This window comes from Leuresthes tenuis, unplaced genomic scaffold, assembly GCF_036924035.1.
Source record: "Leuresthes tenuis unplaced genomic scaffold, fLeuTen1.0.hap1 SCAF_10, whole genome shotgun sequence".
NCBI lineage: Eukaryota > Metazoa > Chordata > Actinopteri > Atheriniformes > Atherinopsidae > Leuresthes > Leuresthes tenuis.
The window spans coordinates 4,246,832-4,266,551 of NW_027325364.1; the positions used below are offsets into that span (position 1 = coordinate 4,246,832).

Below are 19,720 nucleotides of genomic sequence, written 5' to 3' on the forward strand. Positions count from 1 at the left end.
GTGAACTATTCGTTAATTTTATTGGTCTAATGTTAAGAGGCATGAAAAAAAAACCCATAGTAGTTGCACCGTATTATAAACCGCGGTGCTCAAAACCTGGGAAAAAAGTAGCGGTTTATAGTCCAGAATTTCTGATCCAGCGATCCATCCGTCCACGCCGCTTAATCCATTCAATGTTGCCGGGGGACGGGAAGCCTAACCCGGATGGGTCGCCAGTCCATCACAGGGACATGCAGAAAACATTGTAATCATCATTAATGTTAAATAAATAAAAAATAGTTAAAATGTTTAGTCACGGCAAGAGTTGGAATTCTTTTGAAATCCTCACATGTGCCCCCCCCCCTCCATAATGCTGTTAGACACTTATGATAATCTGTCAGTTGCAAACACAGACACTTTTACTTTGGCACATTTAATTGGTTCGTTATATCACACTGTAGCTTTTCAGCAGTTGCCAGTCATGGGATTCTCACTACAAAGGTTATTGTGCTCCCTATTCCAGATGATTAGTAAGACATGTCAAACCCATCTTTAATTAAACACTTTACTCTGCAATCGGGACATCGAGCCTGTGGGAAGCTGTTTCCCAGTTACTGACAACTAAAGGATGAATTATAATCTAAATTTTTTAAACAGACATCAACTTCCTAATGAGAAGAATTTGGTGGCAAGTTTTCTACAGTGGAGATTAATGTTTCCGAAGTTATTCCTGTTTGCATGTGAAAGTGTGACAGTCGCTTTGAGTTTGAAGTCGTGGTGGTTTTAGATTTAAAAGGAACAAATGACAAACCGCCTCCAACCTTCAACAGCAGCCTGGTGGGGGGAAAAGGTCACCAAAGTTATCTGGCTTAATCTTGTGTATCAGTGATGGAAAATGTACATTCTCACAGCGCCAGTATAGCAGCAGTTGTCATGGGTTATCAATCACCGACTCAGGCATCGGAACCCTACGGGAAGCATTCGTTACTCTGCGCTCATCAGAGACGCTCCTCTCCGTTAACTCAGTCAATGATGGGTTTCAGGAAAAGTCATTTCCCCCACACTGGTAAACCTCCTGCTTGGTCTGGAACAGCGGGTGTGATGAATGCCGTTTTCTTATGCTCTTTGTTAAATGAAAACTAGGGTTCCCCCTTTATCTTTACCAAATTGAAACCTTGTGTCTTCTTAAACCGTCCTTCATGTGAAGCAGAAACCTGAGCTTTCTACCGTGTCCCAGAAGGTTAAATGACCCCAAGTAGGAAAGGTTACTTCAGTCCTCTCTTTTTCTCTTGGTTATCAGCTTGCCTGGCTCTAATTTGAACAGCTGTGATGGTTCAAACCAAACCATTACAGATAAATTAAACCTTATATTTATAGTCGCCACTGAACAGTAACTTACCCAAATCCACATTCCCTCTAAATGGTGGGATCAAAAGAGCCTCTATGCCATTTTTGTCAATAAAAAAAGTTTAATTTTGAAATAAAGCCATGCTGTTTGCTGCCTAGATTTTTAATAAAAGCTGGATCAAGTAATAGAAGTTGACATTTTACTGAATCCGGTGATGTCGAGTGGACAGATCATCACTTGTGAAAGATGCACCTAAAAAGAAGGATTTTTCTCCCTGATAACCAAAACACGTCTCGTCCAACATTTTCTTCCATGAAAGCTATTTGAAAACTGGAAAAACTGCAGAAACTGAAAGCAGCTGGAGGATAAAACAACAATGTACACGCAAACTGCTACTAACTGTCCCCTTAGAGGTCATTGTGTCGCCGCTGAGGCTTGTTGTTGCTGATAAGATGACAGAGTGACTCACCGGCAGCTTGGTCTGGCCTTTCTGCGGTTTGCTGTAAGGGCTGTATTTAGGTTTGGCTGGTTTACCTGCTGCTCGGTCTTTATGACGCCGACTGCTGATGTGCTGAAAATGAGACAGAAAACAAGCTTCGGATGAGGCAAAGAGGGATTCAGTGTGTCACTTTATTCCAGTTGATGCAACATATAAAAAGGTGCTTTTCACATCACAAAAGTAAAAAAAGTGAGATAAAAGTATCGTTTCCATGGTGTTTTAAGGGGTTAACGTGACTGTGTCCTTATAATTTAAAGAACTTTTTTACTCTGTAATTTAGGTGGTTTTGGAGAAAAGAAAATCTAACTATTTGTCTGCTGAGGACCACGAACATCCAGAATCTTTCAAGCAAAACAAAACTGTGAGGAAAAGAAGAAGAGAAAGGTTTAATTAGATGTTGGCGGAGCACCTCACTGCCTTGACTTCTGGATTTAATTAGACCACCTTTAAACCTGCCCTGCTTTTTGTGAAGAATCACTTTCCATAGGGCATGTTTTATGAAGCAAGTTCAACAAACCCTTAGTATCTTTTCACTATGTGGCTTCATTAAATCAAACATAAGCAATCAGAGTACAGGCAGCGTGAGAATACTGGTTATCATGTCAGGTTTAGCTCATATCACATAAAAGAATCAAGATGTCCAAGTCCAAACACTGACCCAGACAAGTGCATTTCTCAAAAGAACAAACGATGATCTTAAATTAGTTAGGAACCGAAAATAATTATCTAGACTAAAAATAGCAAAAAAACTGCTGTGTCCAAAGCCAGGGCGAAAATCTGACTGTGTGAATGAGAGTTAACAGGCTTATTAATGTCGATGCCACATCATTAAGGCATGAGCAGACCTGACTGTAATTACTGTTGTGTATTTCATTAAACTAGTGTGTAGCAGGTGTGTTCTTATATTGTGCAGAACAATTTCAGCCTTAGTCTCTCAGCCTAAATTCTAGCTGTGTTAAATGTTCTTGGCAGCAAATTGATTTCTCTTTCAAAAGGTCTTTTGTGACCGAAACATCAACCCTTTTCAAATGAATCAATGCAAAGGTGGAAAATGGCCTTTTTCATTCACTGTGGGATGCTAAGCAGGTGGTGTGGGTTGCTTTCTATTCATAGGAAAATTAAGATGGAAAAGCACAAGTCAAAGTCGTATAAAGGTACTGTTGCAAACTTCCTACTATAAGTAGACCTGCAATTTGAATAAAAATCTAAGTTAAAGTTACTTTGAAATCTAATAAATTCAACATGTACGAGGCTAAAGAGCCTTAGTGCAACCGTTTCCCATTTAGTCAAACCACAACCAATTCCCTTCACTGTCAGAGACGTTTCTAAAGATGCTCAAAGAAAGCCAGAGGGTTGAAATGATCTCAGTCTCAGGGATCTGAGTCTATCCATGCATCACTGCGTTACTTTTCCTTTCCTGTAAAATCAGGTGTAACCAGGCAGTGCTTATCTTCTTATCTTGAATGACCTGTACCTAAACAGGCTGGGTTTTGCAGTGATTAACAAACTTTACAATGAAAACTCAATTAAACCTCAAGCTAATTTGCTGAGCACCAAATCCTATCTTGTCGTACAGATTTTTGCAACATGAGCACAAACCTACAAAGCCTGTTAGAACAGTATATGTGGAAAGTAATCTGCTGTCACATCTGTTAGTTTTGTTTTAAGTTCCTGGTTTAGTCTTTAGTTTTTGCCATATTTTCCTTAGTTTCTCTTGCCCTGACATCAGGTTCACTCACATCACCTGTGCTTTTCCCCTCAGCTGCGCTCCATCACCAATCACTCTCCTCAGCATTTAGTCTCCAGGTTTCCTCATGCACTTTGACACATCCTCACCTTCACTGAAGTTACAGCAGCTAATGGCACAGCAGGTTTGGTCATGTCAAGTTCCATCCCAAAGTTTTTCATAGTTTTTTGTATTCTGGCTCAGACGCGACTTTGTGTTGTTTCTTTTAAATAAATCAAGTTTTTCTTTTGAAATATCTGCATCCGGGTCCTACCTTCATCACGCCACCACCCAACATGACACATCCCAAATCTTATAAACATATTTGCAAATTGAGACAGACGGAGAGATAAGAAAAAATAGACTATCTTTAGTTCTGTGGTTTGTAAAGACAAAAAATAAATTTTTGTAGGTTTATTCACACAAATATGAACACATGCAGCATCAGAAACAGTTCAGATGATACTCGGACACTGAAACCTGAAACAAACCATTTAATTTTGCCTCTATTTGCTGTGTTACTTTATTAAAAAATAACTTCTAAATGCCACCTTTTATTTCTCAGCCCCTAAAGAAACATTGGATGAAACAGAGAAAATGAAACCTTCTGCTTTTTGTTAATTTTTTACTTATATATATACTTTTATATAACTAAAGTTATATAAGATGTCTTGAATAAGATGTTTCATCAGGCTTGAAAGGTAGAAGTGGACACACGTTGCATTGATTTGTAATGGGTTAATCTTTGTGTTGAGGTGGAAACATGACAAACAATCACACACCTCCTTGTCTGAAGGTTTTGTTGGGATTTGAGCCCCCCATGGTGAAAATGACTGCAGAAAGCATTGACTGAATGACACATTATGTTCCCATTTTAAATACTGTTGGGAATGCGGCTTTTCTCGTGTTGAAAGACCAGAAACAGCTGGTGGATCTGAATAAACAAAAGAATCTGGATTGACACATACAGAAATATTCTCCAACCTCAAGCTAGTAATCAATTCAGTGTGGTTTCATGTTGAGATTGAGTCTAAATTTCACAAGTCCTCACAATCACACTTTTCTTCTGGTTTCAAGCTCTAAGTGAAATTTGTCGCAGTGGATTTTTTTTTCACAGAGAGTAGCTGCTGTTCAGAAGAACTCGTTTTAGGCCGGAGTGTGAAAAATTCAAAGAAAGTCTGTTTGTTTTTCATGGAGAAATCTCAAGGTTAGCTCACACAAAGCTGCTGTTTTCACATATTTCCACACATGACCGAACCACAAACTTTGTCCTTTAACTTTGTTTGCCATAGAGTTTCATACTTTAAGGAATCATATCCAAAAATCAGTGTTGTTACAGTAGCTCAGCAGGATTAAAGGAAAACCATCAGCACATGCAGTTAATCTGTGCATCCAAGTGAAATCTGACGCTAAAGTGAGATTCAAACTGGTTTGTTTTTAGTAACCAGCTGAAATATTTGTGGGAGGCACGTACACATGCCTCCTTCGTCAGTCTGAATCCTCTCAAGAAAGAGAAAAAATAAATAAACTGCAGAAATTTCACCGCTTTTAGCAGAAGCGTGTAATACAAGGTTCAGACTGTTTGCATTAGCTGGCTCAACAAAACCAAAACCACATTTATAAATAACAGGTAACAACACAGTTGTTATCAACTTTCTTTGCCATGTACATTTCTATGGTAACATGCTGATTTTTGCTACTAAGTGAGCTCTCAATGATTTCTCATTTAACGACAGCTGCTGACGAGAGCTTTTAAACTATAAACTTGCCAAATTTAAAACGGCTGATTTAGATCTGAAAGCACCATTTTTTTTGGGCCAAATCAAAATGCAACACCAGCACATAGAAAACTAATTTATCCCATGTATTTTCTGCAGATTTACCAGTTTCTGAGGCACTTTGGAGGGATTATTAAGAAGCAACTCAACAAGTTTATATGTATATAAGGCATCAGATCACTGGACAATCATTAAAAGAATATGATCAGGAAAAGAAATGGTGAAAAGGAAAGCAATTATAGACAAATAAACCTAAAACTATTAACATAACCTCTTGTATAGCACTGCACAGTGTGTTCTACCATGATGATCTGGCCTGATAGAGATAAAAAACCCTCATGAGATTAATATCTCTGACTTTAGGCTCAACACACTTCACTAACTCATTAATCCTTTCCTCAAAGTATAACTCTTAGGTTTCACATATTCCTGTGTTAAACAGGTGTTGTTCTGGTACCAGTGGAGCTTCAGTTCAGCCATCAAAAGCTTCGATTAAATGCTTTTCCACAGAGCCACATCACAATGTCACTGTAAACATCTTTTCCAAACAGCAGCTGTCTGTCCCTTGAACCTTCCTCTAATGGGGTGTTAATTTCAGTGAAGGACCACATTGCAAGTAAGCTTTTATGAATGCAAACAGCAGTTGTGTTTCTAAACATCTCTTGCAATGTGAAAGCTTTTGATGGTCCTTTTTTTAAGTAGAAAAAGTACTTTTATCTTTTCTAAAAAAACATGCAGTGGTCACTATAAATGCTGATGTAATCAGTTTTTAGATCTGGATCAGCAAAGAGCAGAAGCTTATCTAAAGCGCTTTTCAGACATGAGTTAGGAGCTATGGTTACCGCTAATCTTGGCCTTTTAACTGGATCACGAACCTTGTTCCAGTGTACATGCACAAGAGCAGAATGAAGCAGAAGTCCCTGTGTGAGGTATGTTCAACTCGGGGATGTCATGGACATTCTGCTGCCTCTAACTTTCTCTGCAGGAGATCATCCGACATGTTCGCACAGCAGAATTTACTGCACAGATGTCTTTAAGTTGCTTGAATGTTGATTTTGTCAGATAACTCTGTGGTTTTAAATTCAGAGCAGAGCAACAGTCTGGAAATGGGCTGATTTTCGGTCACAATTTCTGATGGGTTTAGCCGTCTGATAAAAGAAACGGAAAAATATTTGAATGGGAGCAGCTTTATTGAGAATTTGGCTGTATTAATATGCACTTTACTGTTTTTACAAAAAGAAGCAAAGAGATGGAACTTCGGAGCATGTGCTGAGAGCCCAGACCTATTATCCCTCATTATCTGGGTGCATTAGTTCAGTTTTGAGTAGTTTTACCATGAAAATAAATTTAATTTAAAAATCCTTTATTTCTCCCAAAGAGAAATGATATAGAAACAAAGCATGAACCAAACAAACAAGCAGCACTGTGTTATGTGTTATCAGACAGACAGCAGAAGACTCCCAACTTCATTTGGCTCAGACACAGTAAATGGAAAATGGACTGTACTTATATAGCACTTTTCTACTCTCGTTGACCACTAAAAGCCACATTTACTCATTATCGATAGCACAGCGATGGTTGGCACTGGGGTTCAGCGTCCAACTACTGACCTTCCAATGGGTAGACGACTGCACAGAAAAAAAGGATTGTGCTGCATCTAATCATAGAAACCATAGAAGAAGAGAGCTTGACCATCACTGTTTGATTCCTCTGAACAGCTGATCATATGTCAAATGAACCCACTGCTGTGTGGTGCCATGTTTCAAGTGATAATTAGGTCGAACCTTGTCTAACTGACACAGACATTGTCACAGTTTGAAGGGAAGATGTTGATGAAAGGACCCGAATGCGGATGAAGACAGGAGGATGAAGGTGAACTGAGGTAATCTATCACTTAACAAAAAGTGTGTTAGAACCGGAAATACATACAAACTAAAACTGGGAGAACAAAACCACAACAAGAAAACCACCCAGAACTAGACTAGAACTTGAAACATGTACCGGCGAGTATCTGACAAACTGAGGGTTAAACAGGGAGCTTTAACACTGTGGGAGCCTGATGAGTAAATGGATGCAGCTGAGAGGACTGAGCACAGGTGAATGAGTGGAACTAATGACCTGAACGGGAGGAAACTACAGACTAAATGTCACAATCAGATACAGAACAGAAAGCAGAAAAAGGAACACAGAACCAGACGAATAAATGATTAGCTATGAAAAAACACTAGAAACTCAAAACAAGCCACAGATCATAATACAAAACTACTAGAAAACCTCAAAATACAGGAAAAACGTAAAACCACAGATCATGACAGACATGTGCAGGTGCCACAAGAAAAATGGTAAAAAAAAACAATTTGAAAGAGACTTAAGACTGTTTAAATGCATAAAACTGATTAGACAACAGCTTTGAAACAACATTGGAACCGACAGATCTAACCTTTGTGTCTAATATGCCTGCAAACAGATTGAGTGAATGGTTGATCGCAGTTTTAATTGTCCACTTATCTTTACTTGTATGCCAAATATAGCAAAAAAAAACTGCTGCATTTTTCTGTGAAAATTAATTTTCTCCTTGCTAAACTCTCCCCAAACCTGTTACAGATGACATATCTTCATACTTTAATTTATCAGTTCAGTTTCATAGCACAGCATGTGTTTGAGTGTCAGTCATCAAAAACATAATTTGCATCAAGTGTGTGGCTGTGCTCTGATTTATCATTTCTTCCCACATCTTCCTGCTGATAGAACTGAAGATGAGGGAGGAGTGTTGGCATCCAGCAGCCCTCCAAAGCTCCATATAGACCCTTTCATCGGAGATATTTTGACACGTTATGTAAGTGTGAATAATTTATGAACGTTAGATTCCATTTAGCTATGTGCCGGACCATTTCCCGGGCTGGTGCACGACTTTAGAGGTGACTGATATGCAGGGGTATCAATCTCCTCCTGAATAAGAATATTTTCTAATGCAAAACGACTGAAGCTTTTTTTTTTTTTCTCTAAATGTCAAAAAATGATTAATGTAATTACTTTTAATGTATTATGACATTTGTACTACAAGATAACCCGGTAAAATAATGTATTAGCATTTGATTAAATGTCATTCCACGCTGGATTTGTCCTATATTTTTCCAGCTTTGATACTAAAAATGCAGAGACGAGTTAACTTGAAATCCATTAATGAGTGTCTCAGTCTACACGTCTCACCTGTTTTAGCTGAGTCTCTGAATTGACATGCACATCACACGTCTCACAGTAAAAGGTTTTGTTCTGTAGGCCTGTTGATGATTTGGTCACCGTGGCCAATTTGCTTTTGACTCCCGGTCGAGGAAAAGACTTGATGGAGCCCCCGCCGGTTCGGGCCTCAAGCATAGTCTTGTGCTTCGTACCTGTAGGTTAGAACAGAAAAGGGCCTCGTCAGAACATGATTTTTACCATGGAGATGCAGCCGAAGGTCATGATGAAATCAAAGGTTTTCTGGTTTTGTGATCTGTGAAATATGAGGGTCACTGCGAAAGGGTCAGCTTGTAAACTATAAGAGGACATTCCTGATCAAGGAGAGTTGAGAACGCTGTTAAATTCTCTGTTGAAAGTAACATATTTGACCTTTGACTGATGTTTGACACACCAGAGCCAATTACCGACACTTCTCTCACAGTCGAGTGCTGAAGGAAAGCAAAGTTGTCTACATTTTGTCTTTTTTCAGGTTCATTCCTGATTGCTTTTTCCTTCAGTCTACACACAATTCTCAACAATGATGAAGCAAAAAACGGGTACCTTTGGAGCATATCCCACTTTCACAAGTATTGAGACCCTTTGTGATACTGCTGAGCCATGGTTTGTCCTCCTTTCAGTGGTCCTTGAAATACTTCAACTCTACTTGAGTTCACCAAAGCCTAACTCAATTCATTCCACGTAATGAAAAAAGCTCACATCTGTCAACATTTGGTCTCACAGTTGTCGGAGTGAGGACCGAGGCATGTCTTTTAGAGACCTGTGAGACAGGAATGTGTAAAACGTATCTGGATTTATAACATTTAAAGAGTTCAGAGACACCAGCCTCCATCCTTTTCAAGTGGAAAGAGTTCGGCCCATCGGCAGAATTTCTCAATCTGGTTCTCAAACTGGGGGGATGGGGTAATGGGGGATCTGTGCCCTTGGCCAGACAGGTGACCAACAGGTCAGGTCAGAGGTCATTATGAATGAGATTCAGGGACAAGAACCTCACAGAAGGACAACAATCAGTGCAGACGAGCAGAAGCCTTTCCCCTCTTTATGGGTAAATGTTGAACCTCTGGGATCTCTGATCTGATTAAACAGAGGAAACCAGGCACTAAACCTATTCTTACAGTCAGACACGGCAATGGCAGCATCATCCTGTGGGGATTTTTTTCTGTGAGGGTGGCTGCCAGATCAGTCAAGATAGAGGGGAAAGCTGAAGAATATATAAATCAATCCTGAGTGAAAGTTTTTTCAAGATTTATCAGGATTAGATTCCCAGAAGACAACGTCCTGAAGCGTTCTGCCGAGAAGCCCGTTAAATTCCTGCAGTGACGGAGTCAGAATCTGGACTTTCACCCAGTGGAGCGTCTCTGCACAGACCTGGAAATGGCTATTCACTGACGCTTCAAATCCAACCCGGTAGAAATGTCTGCCAGGAAAAATGGGAGAAACGTCCAATGGAAAGGCACAGATATAATTCATCTATGTACAGTAACTAAAAAACATGACAAAGAGCAGAAACAAGGGATCAATACCAGCCTATTAAAATGCTACTTATAGCTCTGCCACCAATACTGTAAACGGGTCTCTTCAGAGATTGGTCTCCATCCAGGAGCCGGCATTCATAGCATACTTCTATAGTAATGGTTATTGTAGCATCACTATTCATAATGCTCATATATAGGAAACATGGTACCCCAATTCAAGGGCACTATTCCAGAAACTCTTTCTATTTTAAGTACAGTACTTTCTGACTGACTTGATCCTCCTGCTATTCTCCCACCAGCTGGGAGCCATTACTTTGTTCTTTATTTTGGTCCAGTGGTTGCGGCTCAGAAGAGCGATCGCTAACAGGTTGGACAGCCGAAGAAGGAGTTCCAGTGCTCGGCAAAGCTGTCTTTCTCGATTGGACTCAACCACTGGGGGAAAGAACCTGAGTCTTTCTTTATTGGAAGCAAATGGAATATTCTACAACAGCTACAGATACAGCAGTATCTGTGACAATAATGGGCTGTAAAAAACAGTCCAGCTGGCTGGTCATGAAAGGATCGCGGACCACATTTTCTCTTTTGAACGAGCTTGATCAGTGTGAGTTCACTCCTGTGATCTCGACTAACCACGATTTGGCCGGCAAACAGTTTAATGGCTGTTTCTTTCTTTTTGTGTGTGTCATCTTGGACACTGTGCAGATGAATCTTTGTGTTAAAGTGTTTCCTTCTTCAAAACTTCAGTGAAATTGCTCTAAAAAGAGCTGTCAGTCAAAAGCAGTGTGACACTGAAAAACATCTGCTGTCCCACACTGACATGACAACTGTGACACAAAAACTGAAGGCAGCAGTTTTTGTTTTTGAAATCAGTTTGTATGAATTGAGTTTTTGTCCGTCTCAGGCCTGAAACTGATTAAATTCAACGAATGTAACTTGACAGTGATGACAGAACAGTGAAGAAACCTCTGCACTGCACACTGACTCACCATGTAAATATTTTCAATACAGATGTTGGTGTATTTGTAGAGTAAATTACACAAGATGGATTGAGAAACATGCTTAGTCAGTGTTTACTGAGGAAAAACAAGTAAATAAACACCTCCTTCATACAGTGGTTTCAGTCCCTGCCGTAATGAATGAATACACTGACGTCTCACCACTGTTATGAGCCTCCAGCTGCGATGCTGAGTTGACCGCAACTTTGCAGAGCGAGCAGTAGAGAAGACGCCGAGCTTTTTCCTCCTCTGTCTCTGTTTCTGCCTCCATCTCCGGTTCCGCCTCATGCTCCGGGTCTGGTTCTGAGGGTGAGTTGAGCTTTGGCGGCCTCTCTTCTCCTCCGGCAGCCGAGGTAATCTCTGGGGTGGTGCTCGGGCCTTTCAGCGAGGATACAGGTGCTGGAGGTGGTGCGAGAAGCGTCGCCAAGGGTTGTGCCGGCCCATCTGAGGAAAAAATAGATTTTTAAAAAAAAATGACATTGCTCTGTCGGTTATTATGTCTAATTATTGTAATTTTTCCAATATGATGTTTAACAGAACAGAGAAAAGTGATAAACTATATTCATACTGATCCAGTGCTGAGTTACATGATGTTTCCATCCTTACATCGACCTCTTTGGAAGCAGCTTTCTAAAAACACTGCCAGAATCAAAGGAATAGCGTCTAAACCAGACTTAGAAAGACTAATCCATGCGTTTGTCTCCAGCAGGTCAGACTACTGTAACAGCCTCCTCACTGGGCTCTAAACGGGCTGTAAGACAGCTGCAGGACATCCAGAACGCTGCTGCTCGAGTCCTGACTAGAACCAGGAAATACGACCATATTAGTCCAGATCTCAGGTCTCTGCTCTGGCTTCCTGTCGCTCAGAGAACAGACTTTAAAACAGCTCTGCTGTGTACATCTCTGACATGTTAGAGTCATATGAACCAGCTGGGACTCTGAGAACCTCAGGGGGGGGGGTCTCCTGCTGGTGCCCAGAGTCAGGACTAAACAAGGTGAGGCTGCCTTTCAGGTTTATGCTCCTAAAATCTGGAACAGTCCTCCAGAAGATGTGAGACAGGCCTCAACTCTGTTTAAATCTAGGCTGAAAACAGTTTATTTAGCTGTGAATATGACAACTGAAAGTATCCATCTGCATGCTTCGCTTTTAATTTAATTCATTAATGATTATCTTTTATGTTTTATGTGCCTTCCTCTGATTTTATGTATCTGTAAAGCACTTTGAACGAATTGTGCTCTACAAATAAACTTTGTAACAGTAGTTTAATATTTACCAAAACAAACTATCGTTTTTCTAAAGCATTTTTTCTAAGCTTGTGTTTGGTTGCTCTGAATCAGCCACAAGGGAAAATAGCTTTGTTTTCATTTTGTCATTCAAATAAAAGAAAAGGGTCATCATAACCCATCCCTAATTTTGAAAATGATTTGCAAAATTGCTTTGATTTCGAAGCCAGAAACAGATTTTGGTTTTGAGTTGAGGCAGAAGCAACAAAAGACTTGAAGAGTGATGTGAAATCTCTTTACGAGGAGCCCAAAACTAATAACTGCCAGTTTTCTTTCAGCCTTCAGGCAGATCGTCATTAAAAACAAACACCACTCTGTAGCACAAAGCCACACATGGGCTCAGAGACGCTTTTGAAAACCACCATCAGTGAGCACACTTTGTCGCTGCACCCACAACCGCTAGTTAAACCCACCAAACACAGCTCGTTTGGGCTAAAGAGGGGACGGATCAAACGGCTTGTCATCAGCTCACAGTTAATAGTATCCTCATTCATGACGGTGGGAGGGTTCAATGGTAACTCCAGTAATGCTCTGTGAGCTCTACAGATTTTAAGAAAAGGCACCCGGCCGTAAACGATAGATGAAAGATACAAAGGACACTTTGATGTTATATCAAGAATGTGGGAAACCATTGTACTGTGTGTTCTTAAGCAGGGCATTATTGAAGATGATGTAATGCAGCACAGTGGTGACCGTGCTCCTGTATGTCCAATTAAAAAAAACCAGTTACTTTCAGTGCATTTATATGTGGTCTCTGAACTATTTCCAAGTAAATACCGGGTTGAAATGACCTCTAAGTGTCCTTTTTGTTAAGACATGTGATGCCAAAGCTGAAAAGATGGAGGAAACGATCTCACCAGAAGAAAATGTCACGTGTCAGCACAGAAAGCAACACAACGGTCTTAACCTTAAATCAAGCTGTGAGTAAACAAGCAACATAAATCCCAGTTTGGCTGAAAGACGGAACAGAGCTGTGATGTTTGCTTCTAAAAACATGTCACACGATGCAGTAAGTCATGACACACACACATACAGCCGCCTATTTGTGTTAAAAGGCTGCTGAGTTGGGTCAATTAGCCATTTTAAACAATGAAAACAACTAAGACGTGAACTCCATGGCTGTGGGAGACTGTCAGCACTTTGTTTGCAAGTTTGGGACGATCTTTGAGCTCAAACAATGTAAACTTGAAAGGTATATGTTGTTTTTAGATCTTTTTAACTTGTACTCACACACTTATTGTTGGCTGCTGACTTGAACTGCAAATTAAACTGTTTTCAATTTAAGATATAGAGCAGTGAAAGTGTGCCTAAAAACTATAAAGGGAAGTTAAATGGTAACAAAATATCATTACACGGGCTCATGTGGTAAAAACAAAAGCAAAGGGGCAGAAAAACTCAACTCCTTAAGCGAGTAGCTGATTTCTATTTATGATGATATAAATGTTAACAAGATGAGTTCTGCAGGATAAGACGGACATATCATATAGTTATCTATGAATGCATCGAATCAGAATCGGACCTCAAACCCAGCTACAGAAATCCCATTAACATGTACAAAGAGCTGCGGCATCCATCCTGAAAGAAATGTCTGCTATTTTTAGGAACAAAGACAGCGACAGATCAATATATTTGACTCATAAAACAACACCACATGTTTCAGGCTATCGAATAGAGGACTGCTGCCACATTTACGAAAATGAAATTGTGCCTTGGCGGCACCACCTGATCGATGCCAATGTCTCAGAGTTTGCCGCACTTCAGCATCATGGAATGAAGATCAGCCGGCCAGGAGAGCAAATCAATAGTGAATTATGTCACGCTATTTTTGGGGGCCATTATATATAGTTCTTATTTACCACAACGGGTGTCGGCAATTGGCACCAGAAAAAAGCCTTTTACACTGTCACAAGGATCACTTCTGTCAGAGGTTAGAGAATGTTTTTCTGCTCAGTGTGGTGAAAGAAGACATCATTTGCAGGGGAAAAAAGGGCTTTTGGTGGAAAAACTGCCTGTAATACTCTTTAATGGTAAAAAAGGATTGATGCTTTTACTTTTGCAATGACAGGTGGAATGAATGCTCCAGCTAAATGCCTCAAATGTATGTAAATATATGCGCTGTGGGTTTTTCTTTTGGTATTTCAGTGTTTGTGAGCATCAGTCCATTAACCTCTTGAAATGGATTTGAGGCACATTTATACTTATAACATATATAATTCGCTCTTTTTCCACTTGACTGACTCTAACTATGAAATTTGCTGCATGATCATAAAACTTGGTGCATGTTTTGAATGCAAACCTTTGCAGAAATGAACAGCAGCAGGTGGAGTATAAATATACAAAAATTGGATGACTTCAATGTAATACAACAAGCTAAACTTGGGAAATGAAGCAAAATCAAAACATATTTCGAGAAGTGCTTCATTTTCACAGGGTCGTGAACAACATGATAGTTCTTCTGATGCTGTCGTGATGCAGGTTTATGAGAGTAAAGGTGTTTTCTGGAGTTTTAGCAAGTGTTTGTCAGACTCTTTTAGTGGATATGAGAGTTCAACAGTAAACTTCAGTCAATGCTTTGACTTTGCTTTTTTTTGGGAAGTCCTACTTTTCATATTGAGGAAGCACCAACTGAGGATCTCCTCCCTATAGAGATCTCAAATTAGCTATTAGTGGGAGGTTTATGTGGATTTAAAGCCTGCTCTCTCAATGCAAGGTTTCAACTCATCCAATTAAAAGGGGTTCACTGCCTGCATATCTCACAGTCAAATGTAAACCTAATCTTCAGCTCTGTTTCTCCCACCTGTGAAGCGAGTGCAAGTCGAGTGATTGGACATTTGGTCACCTCTTCTGGGTTTGACCTAAACTAAGTCGTGATTAGCCAAGATTATCTTCAGTTTCTACCCAAAGGAAAAGTTATTCCATGTTTGTGAGGATCCGAGGACCTTTTATTGGATATCCAGGAAATATTAACTCAGAGGCTGCTTGGATGAAACTTATGTAGAGAGCTGTAACCTGTATTATGAGGTTTCTCAACCTTAACTGTCTATTTGGTTTTCTTTCTTTTCATTGAACGACATCTCATGACATTGTTTCTACAGCTAACGTCATTCCTGGAAAACCCTTCGGACATATCTGTCTTCATGACTCGACTCACATCTACAGTCTTCTCTGTGGAATGGCAGTTTATTGTCACAACTCTTATTACAACTAAAACTACGAAGGCTGACATTGTTACGGTTTGGTGGCGGTGGGGAGAAGAGGACCCAAACAGCAAACTGGAGGCTCAAGGAAACTTTACAAGGGGTTTACAAATGTCGCAGAGCCAGAAAACCATGAATGAAGCTTAATTACAGACAAATATCATGTCAAAAACAGACAAGAGATGAGCAGAAGTACAGAGAATTACCATGAAGACAGTTACGGCGAGGATGTGACAAGAGCTGAGATTAATCAAGGGAAATATATACAGAGGGAAACAAATGAGGAAGTGATTGGTGCTGTGGCTGATTGAGTGTAGACAGGTGTGTAGGTGCAGCTGTGGGCTAAAACAGAAGAAATTAGGATAACTCGGAGTAATGTCCAGAACAAGATTCTGAAACACGGTGCAAACAAATCACCAACTAAGAACATAGAACAGAGAGCAACCAAAGAACTAAGAAATGATTAAACCGTAGAAAAGACCAGAAACTCAAAGAGAAACACAAAAAACCCTGGATCATGATCATCTTGTTAAGATGCTCTGCTCACGGTGGTCAAGCAGCCCGTATGTCCTCCCCTGACCAGTTTGAGCAAGTGTTTGAACACCTTTCTCTACTTAAAAGATATTTCCTCTGGAAAGCATCTTCCAAACTTCCACAACTGGCTCATTTCAACACAAGAGAGCAGCAGGTCTACTCTAGTCCCTCTGGTCATTTGATCTTATCACCAACAGCCCATTTACACTTACATTACCATGCAGATGTGTGTTTTCACATGGGAACACCAGCTTAAACAAGTAATTCAATCCTTTCACATTACCAGCTGAAGTGAGGTCATCCTAAAAAAGTCCACAGGCTACACATGTTCCTACAGACTAGTTAAGTCCAGTTATTGTCTCCTGTGAGCTTCTTCATCATCATCTCTGATTAGTGCAGGGATTGAGAGAAGTGAGCTGCCATCTGCCTAATCCTCGTTAATAAAACTATAATCTATCCATCATTTTTCTTTATACCTGCTGGTTGCTGCGGTCAGTTTCAGAGCCTCCATGTGAGACACTGCAGCCCTTCTTTCTGTCAAGAACCGAGCTGTGCCCACTCCTGCAGCCCCGAGCACAGCCGGCTCAGTGAAACTTAGTGTCTGCACCCGAGTGTTGTGTTTACTTTGGTACCACCTGGAGCTGGAACCACTAAAATCCCATGACTACTGCAGTCATTTGATGTACTTGATCCATTTCCCACGGTAAACAAAAGCCAGATGTTAGCAGTTCTTAGTGAGTCTGTTTAGTCCAGAGTGAAATGGACCTAAAACTAAACACACAATTTCAACGTTGCGCAAAACAAAATCATGCTTTCCAACAACACACACGATGATCTCCCCCTCCTTCACCTACCGGGGCATTCAAAGCGTGCATCCAGTGGGAATTTAGCAATGATGTGAGGCCATAAGCTTACTCTGGAGATGAATGATGGAAAAGTTTTCATGTCAAGTCTTATCAACCTGATGTGCCAGATGTTTCTTTTTCCACATCTGGGAGGTCCTCTGTAGAAAACAGTTTGGGGGAAAGAAAATCTAAAAAATTAGATTGAGCTTCTGTATCAAAGTCAGAAGCAAAGTTCAGCCAATTAGATTAACCAAAAGTAGCATCCAGGACCAGTTAGTGAACTAAAACTAACAACTAAAACCCAGCTGCAGATGCCAGTAAAGGAGAAACTTTTGTGTTTCAGGCCACAAACTGATGGCTTAGAGCCTAGAAATGATCTTGCAAATGTTTTAAGAATCCAGCTGCTTTGAAAGGTTATTGTTTTCTCAAACTGTAACAAGTAATACTCGGTGCTTATTGTTCTATCTGTGCAGCCTGTTTGATTTCCTCTTTGATGTCTGGTCTTAAAGTACCAGGAGAACAAAATCTATTTGTACATATTTAAACTAATTATGGTCACTTATACCTGTGATCTCTTAGTTTGGGTTTGATTAGATGCAAACTCACAACCACTTGGCTGGAATGTAGTTTGACAGGTAAACTGAGAAGCTTAATCTCTCAGAATGGTTCCTTCTGTTAGTTTGGCACCAATCCAGCCACTGTTCTCAGGCGCCATCTTTACCTTCACCTACAGATAAGCCCCTAAAAAGTTGACTGAAACTCACTGTTGAGACAATGTCTTCTGTAAAGCTTAAATGAACCTACACGTGTCTTTAATAAAGTGACATGAAATGAATTCATTTTTGATTTTATAATCTAAAACTTAAAAGTGTTTGGAACTGACTTGCAGGCACAGACTAAACCAATTTTAGCAGCCGTGTTGTTTCTCTCTGATTTTCTGCTGCAGTTCTTTTTTAATATTTACAAAGTGTTCCTGACAAGATCTGTCCATCTCATGACTTTAAGTGAGGGCTCCTTTTGATTACTGTTGCCAGCAGATGATTGAGCGCTGGGGAAATAGTGGGGAGCTCCTGTGGGTAATTGACCTCTACCTGTGAGCGTTTCCTGACTTTAAGGACAAACATCTGGTATAAAAAGGGCATTTTTCCCAGCTGTTACATTCAATATCAGAGGAAATATTTATTTAACTCGAAAGAAGGAATAGTGACATCACTTATTACTGATGTCACTTTTATATACTGACTTTTTTAAGTTATTGGCAGTATGATGAAGGTTTGTTATTTGTGCCCATGAGTGTGAGTTATCATTAAATGTCATCAAGCCCAGGTGACACCTCAAGAAAAAGAAACGATTAGGGAACTTTTTATGATAAGGCTGACCTTGTCGGGTCTGATGAGTAATGTTTATGCCACAAGTAGAGCGGCCGCGACCTCTTTGCTCCCTGCAATTAACAACCACCTACTCCCATTCTGCCCTGGATTGCCAAGCATCAAAACAACCTGAAACCACAGCGATTAACTCACTCAGTGTCATCATGCTCATCAGTATCCGTTGGGCTGCCATCACACCTGCTTCTCTGGGCAGCTGTTCAGCGGCACAGTGACCAGATTGAGTGCGTTTTTAATGGAGGAGCAAGTGCAGCTTTGGAGTTCATGTGAGCTAGCAGCAGTTCTTTGCCTGTATGCTGTCACCAAGAGAAACTCTGAAAAACTTTCAGCTAATAAACAAGAATTATGTGGTCTGGGTCAGGGGCAATTTGGTTTTACACCACACTGTTTGTCCTTCATGTGTCGTTGCCTGAGAAGTATAATTTGCATCAACATGTTTCTCTCCACAATGAGTCATTGTTTTGAGGAGAAAATTCAACTTTCAAGCATACAGCTGTTCATTAAAATAAAGACAGATTCAGCTCCTTGAGGCTCCTTTCTTGTCTGTCTCCCTTTAATGTGTATTTTATATAATTATCACCAATAACACAAGGGTTAAATATGACTTCTGTATTCATTTCCCAGTTTGTTTCAGCCACTGAGTTTTGGTTTTTTTTGCTGGCAACAATACAAAACAGAAAGATGAGATCACTTCCAACACTTGAAATCAGCGAGTTTAGTTTTCACCAAACGAGCCAAACGCAAAGCTGCTACCAAGGCTGAGGCAGTGAAGGGACTTTCAGTGCATCTGCCAGCAGCTGTTGCCACTGTTTGGGCCAGCTACTGTAATGTGTGTGTGCTGGACCGAGCAGTCATGCAGCCACATGTTGAATTAAAAAATGAGTTTTTAATTCAACATGTGCCCGCATGTCTTTTTAAAGAGCAAGCCAAGAGCAGATGGAAACAAAGGAAATGGGACAAACCAAGGCACTGACTCAAGCAACTGACCTAACACGGCTAATTGGCTAAATGACCCCTTCGGCACAAAAAGGGGGAAAACGCACAAACACCTACTAAATAAACACAAATAGACCCCATTCTCATGCCATGATGTCACTAATGTGCAAATAAATCTATTCTAAACCAACAACAAACAGAGGTTCTGTTCTTTATCCTGTAACTTTTGAAGTACCTAAAAAACTATGTATTTGTGAGATGGACTGATATTACTATGTTTTATTTAAGTGGTTAGAGCTGTGGATGCAGCCATCACAGATCTATAATTCATGGTTGAAAATACATTAACCTCCCAGCAAGTCAACTGTAGCGTTCTAGTTATCTGATCACATTCGTTATTAGAAAATGCTGTTTCAATAAGCCGTGCTTCCTGTGTCTTAATGCCACTAACAGCTGATAACTTGTTGAGATCTGCAGGGACAAGGAGAGATACTGAGAA

The 19,720-nt window shown here is 40.2% G+C and overlaps 2 protein-coding genes across 3 annotated transcripts in view; one reads left to right on the forward strand and one right to left on the reverse strand.

Annotated features, from left to right (window-relative positions):
* Positions 1–19,720, forward strand: part of LOC140315989 (ubiquitin-conjugating enzyme E2 E1-like) — a 341,997-nt gene that overhangs the window by 114,054 nt on the left and 208,223 nt on the right. The gene's annotated exons all lie outside the window — the stretch shown is intronic.
* znf385d (zinc finger protein 385D) overlaps positions 1–19,720 on the reverse strand; it is an 85,278-nt gene that overhangs the window by 3,173 nt on the left and 62,385 nt on the right. For both annotated transcript variants that reach the window (XM_072393599.1, XM_072393598.1), the window contains 3 exons: positions 11,200–11,481; positions 8,541–8,722; positions 1,797–1,898 (listed from right to left, as the gene is read on the reverse strand). In XM_072393599.1, coding sequence (XP_072249700.1) covers positions 1,797–1,898; positions 8,541–8,722; positions 11,200–11,481 — 566 coding nt within the window. The remainder of the gene's footprint in view (positions 1–1,796; positions 1,899–8,540; positions 8,723–11,199; positions 11,482–19,720) is intronic.